The 3,191-nt window shown below is 36.8% G+C and overlaps 1 protein-coding gene across 1 annotated transcript; it reads right to left on the bottom strand.

The window, feature by feature from the left end:
- Window positions 1-1,737: 1,737 nt before the first annotated feature.
- On the bottom strand, window positions 1,738-3,191 carry LOC110879650 (presenilin-like protein At2g29900). Its single transcript, XM_022128163.2, has one exon. It carries the CDS (start codon window positions 2,978-2,980, stop codon window positions 1,790-1,792), a length of 1,191 nt encoding a protein of 396 aa, XP_021983855.1. The 5' UTR covers window positions 2,981-3,191; the 3' UTR covers window positions 1,738-1,789.

The raw sequence follows: 3,191 nt of genomic DNA on the forward strand, positions 1-3,191 counted from the left end.
TTTAACCCCTATACTTGTTTTATATCTTAGAGTAAATTACTTTTTGAGTCCATGTGTTTTAGTGGTTTTAATCACTTGAATTCAAAATCAAAAAGCTTAACGTTCTGAGTCCCTAAGCGCTTATTTTTTAACGTTTTGAGTCCAAAATTTTTAAAACTTGTACCTTGATTTTGGACTCAAGTAGTTAAAACCACTGAAACACAAAATCAAAACGTTATAAAATGATAGGTTAGGAACTCGGAGCATTAAACTTTTTGGTTTTGCACTCAAGTGGTTAAAAAGCACTAAAACACTGGGACTCAAAAAGCTTGTTTACACTCGCAGAAAGAAAAGGAGTAAATTACTTTTTGAGTCCCTGTGTTTTAGTGGTTTTAACCACTTGAGTTCAAAATCAAAAAGTTTAACGCTACAGGTCCCTAACGGCTCATTTTATAACGTTTTGAGTCCCTGAATTTTAATGGTTTTAACCACTTAAGTCCAAAATCAAAAGTATAAGTGTTAAAAATTGGACTCAAAATGTTATAATATGAGCGGTTAAGAACTCAGGGCATTAAACTTTTTAATTTTGAATTCAAGTGGTTAAAACCACTAAAGCACAAGGACTCAAATAGTAATTTACTCTTTTTCTTTCTACGAGTATAAACAATCCTAGTTGCTCGTTAGCTATTTGAATCAACCTCCGAACTACTTAAGATCAGCTCGATTCAAACAAGCTCAAGCCTAAAAATAAGGTTGTTTAAAAAAGCTAGACCAACTTATCGAGCTTTAGAAATAGAGCTCGAATTGAGCTGAGTTCCGCTCACTTACACCTATACATTTAACAAAACAAATTAAATATAAAATTTTATTATGTAAAATTAAAAAATAAGATGGTCCGTGTAAATTAAGGCTTGGGAATTTTGATAATCATTTTACAAAGAGTTTGTTCGATTAAAAACTCAGGAAATTCTTAATGATGTTGGTATGCTTGTTTCAACTAGTTTTATCAAAGAATCAATTATGATTCGGCTGATAAACATCCATTCTCAATCATTAATAAGATAAATTGCATAAAAGGCAAAGAAGTTCCATTCGATTCTACATTGCAGTAACCATCTTTGTTTTTGCTTATAACTTTCAAAAAAAATTAAGACAAAAAATAACTCAAATGGGTCTGTGAAGATGAACTCAGACCTCAAACACCACGGTTACCAAATGGGTTTATTGCAGATTCGCAATGAAGGAATGGTTCACGGTTATAAGAGTTGAATTAGGCTTGTTGACGATTGGATAACTAAGAATATAATTGTTGTGATAGATTAGCGTGTCATCGACTAACATGACTAAGAATATAATTGTTGTAAGATGTTCAATAAACTGAAATTTTCCAAAAAAAAAAAAAAACATGCAAATATTAGGTCAGTTTTATCATGTTTTGATCCAAAAGGTTAAGTTTGTAGAACTGAGGGAAACAGTGTTATTTTAACATGCAGCCTCTGCCTTTATAAACCTGCCAAGGCAAATGAAGTGTGCTTCAAAACAGAAAATCATAGGGCCCGCCAATAGCCTGCTAACCGCTTAAAGGGCAGCTTGCGCTAGGCAGGTCGCCTAATTTTAAGCACAGTAGTTCCAGAAAGGAACATGAGTAAACTTTAAAAAAAAAAAACAAGCATAAGTGTAAAAGCATGAAAAATTCCTATTCATATTTAGTATTCACGCGGCCGAAATGTTCAAATGAATGACAGACAACACATAAGATATCCGAACTTGCTAAGATCTTTTAAAAAATAAAGTCGTATACCCCAACATACTAAAACATCAAAAGATTTGAAGAACATTGTACGATGAAATCTTCAAGAAAAAACCGAGTCAAAACATAGAACAACACCCCAAGCATGACAGATACAGGAAGTGCAGGCAAAGCTTTTTGATATACAGCAAGAAGAACAAGAGTAATACCAAGCCCAGCTATAATAGCAAGATAACAAGCATAAACCGTCATGAAATCATACATTGCAGCCCTTCCCACCAACACACTGTAGAAGATAAAGTCCCCCAAACCGAGCTTTATTGCACCCGTTGAAGCCAACCCAATCCCCTCAAGACCCAAGCTTTCAGGCTCAACGCCACGCTCCCTAAGCCGCTCAATCAGTGGAACCGATAGCTCATGAACGCGACCCTCTTCAACATTTTGAGAACTTCCAACGGTTTGTGTGCCAGTTTGGGTCCCGGTTTGTGCTTCAACATTAACCGGTCTATCTCTCCATACCCTTCTTTGAACTGTGGCATTACTTCTAGGATCAACTACGGGCCGGGCTTCATAAACAAGGGCAGGGATATCTTCATCCCTCGATATAGCAAGCTCGACTAATAACCGTAACGGACCACCAGGTAACAAAACAGCAGCAAGATCATACAAAGCCATGGCAACCAAAAGAACCCAAGTGGTCCATTCAGGCAGCATAGTAAACCAATAAGCAGTCAAAACTCCAATAACCACCATATAAGATTGAGTCACAAATATGGGAATTTTCGACATAAAAACCGCCAAAACCCCAACAATAGTAAAGTTCAAGAGCAACAACAGATAAGTAAAACAATCAATTGCAACGCTATACACTTGAATCAAGAAAACACCAATCTCACCACCCATGAACCCTAAAACAAGAAAAGCAGAGAAACCCATGTAATATTTCAAGAACTTTGTGCAATTAAAGTAGAACAGAACTACCAATAGGAAAGTGACAACTGTCACAACAGCAACAAAGACAAGTGAGTTCAAGAGTGCTCCTTTGAACTTATCCCATTCTGAATCAGATGTGGTTTCAGTGTAAGCTATGGTGGCTATGGTGGAGACTGAAGAAGAGAGTGATGAATCTTTGTCCAATATGGAGACTAAAATGACCACTGAAAGCATGCAGATAGAAACAGGGGTTATGATTCTGATGATTTCTTCTCCTAGGGTGTGGAGAATGCCTGTCTTTCTGTGGGTTTGGTCCATGATCTGATCTGGGTTGGTGTAAAAATTGGAACTTTTGAGGGTTTTGAATAGGGAATTGGATGATGAGTGGATTTGATTGGAGTTTGTAAGATTTGGGGAGACTAGACTGGAGTGAGACCTGAAATGAAATGATCGGTTTCCCGTTCTACCTTGATTGAATCATTCGGGTTAACAAACGGGGCATACCGGTCATTTGACGGGTTAGCTCACA

Source organism: Helianthus annuus, chromosome 9 (assembly GCF_002127325.2).
Source record: "Helianthus annuus cultivar XRQ/B chromosome 9, HanXRQr2.0-SUNRISE, whole genome shotgun sequence".
NCBI lineage: Eukaryota > Viridiplantae > Streptophyta > Magnoliopsida > Asterales > Asteraceae > Helianthus > Helianthus annuus.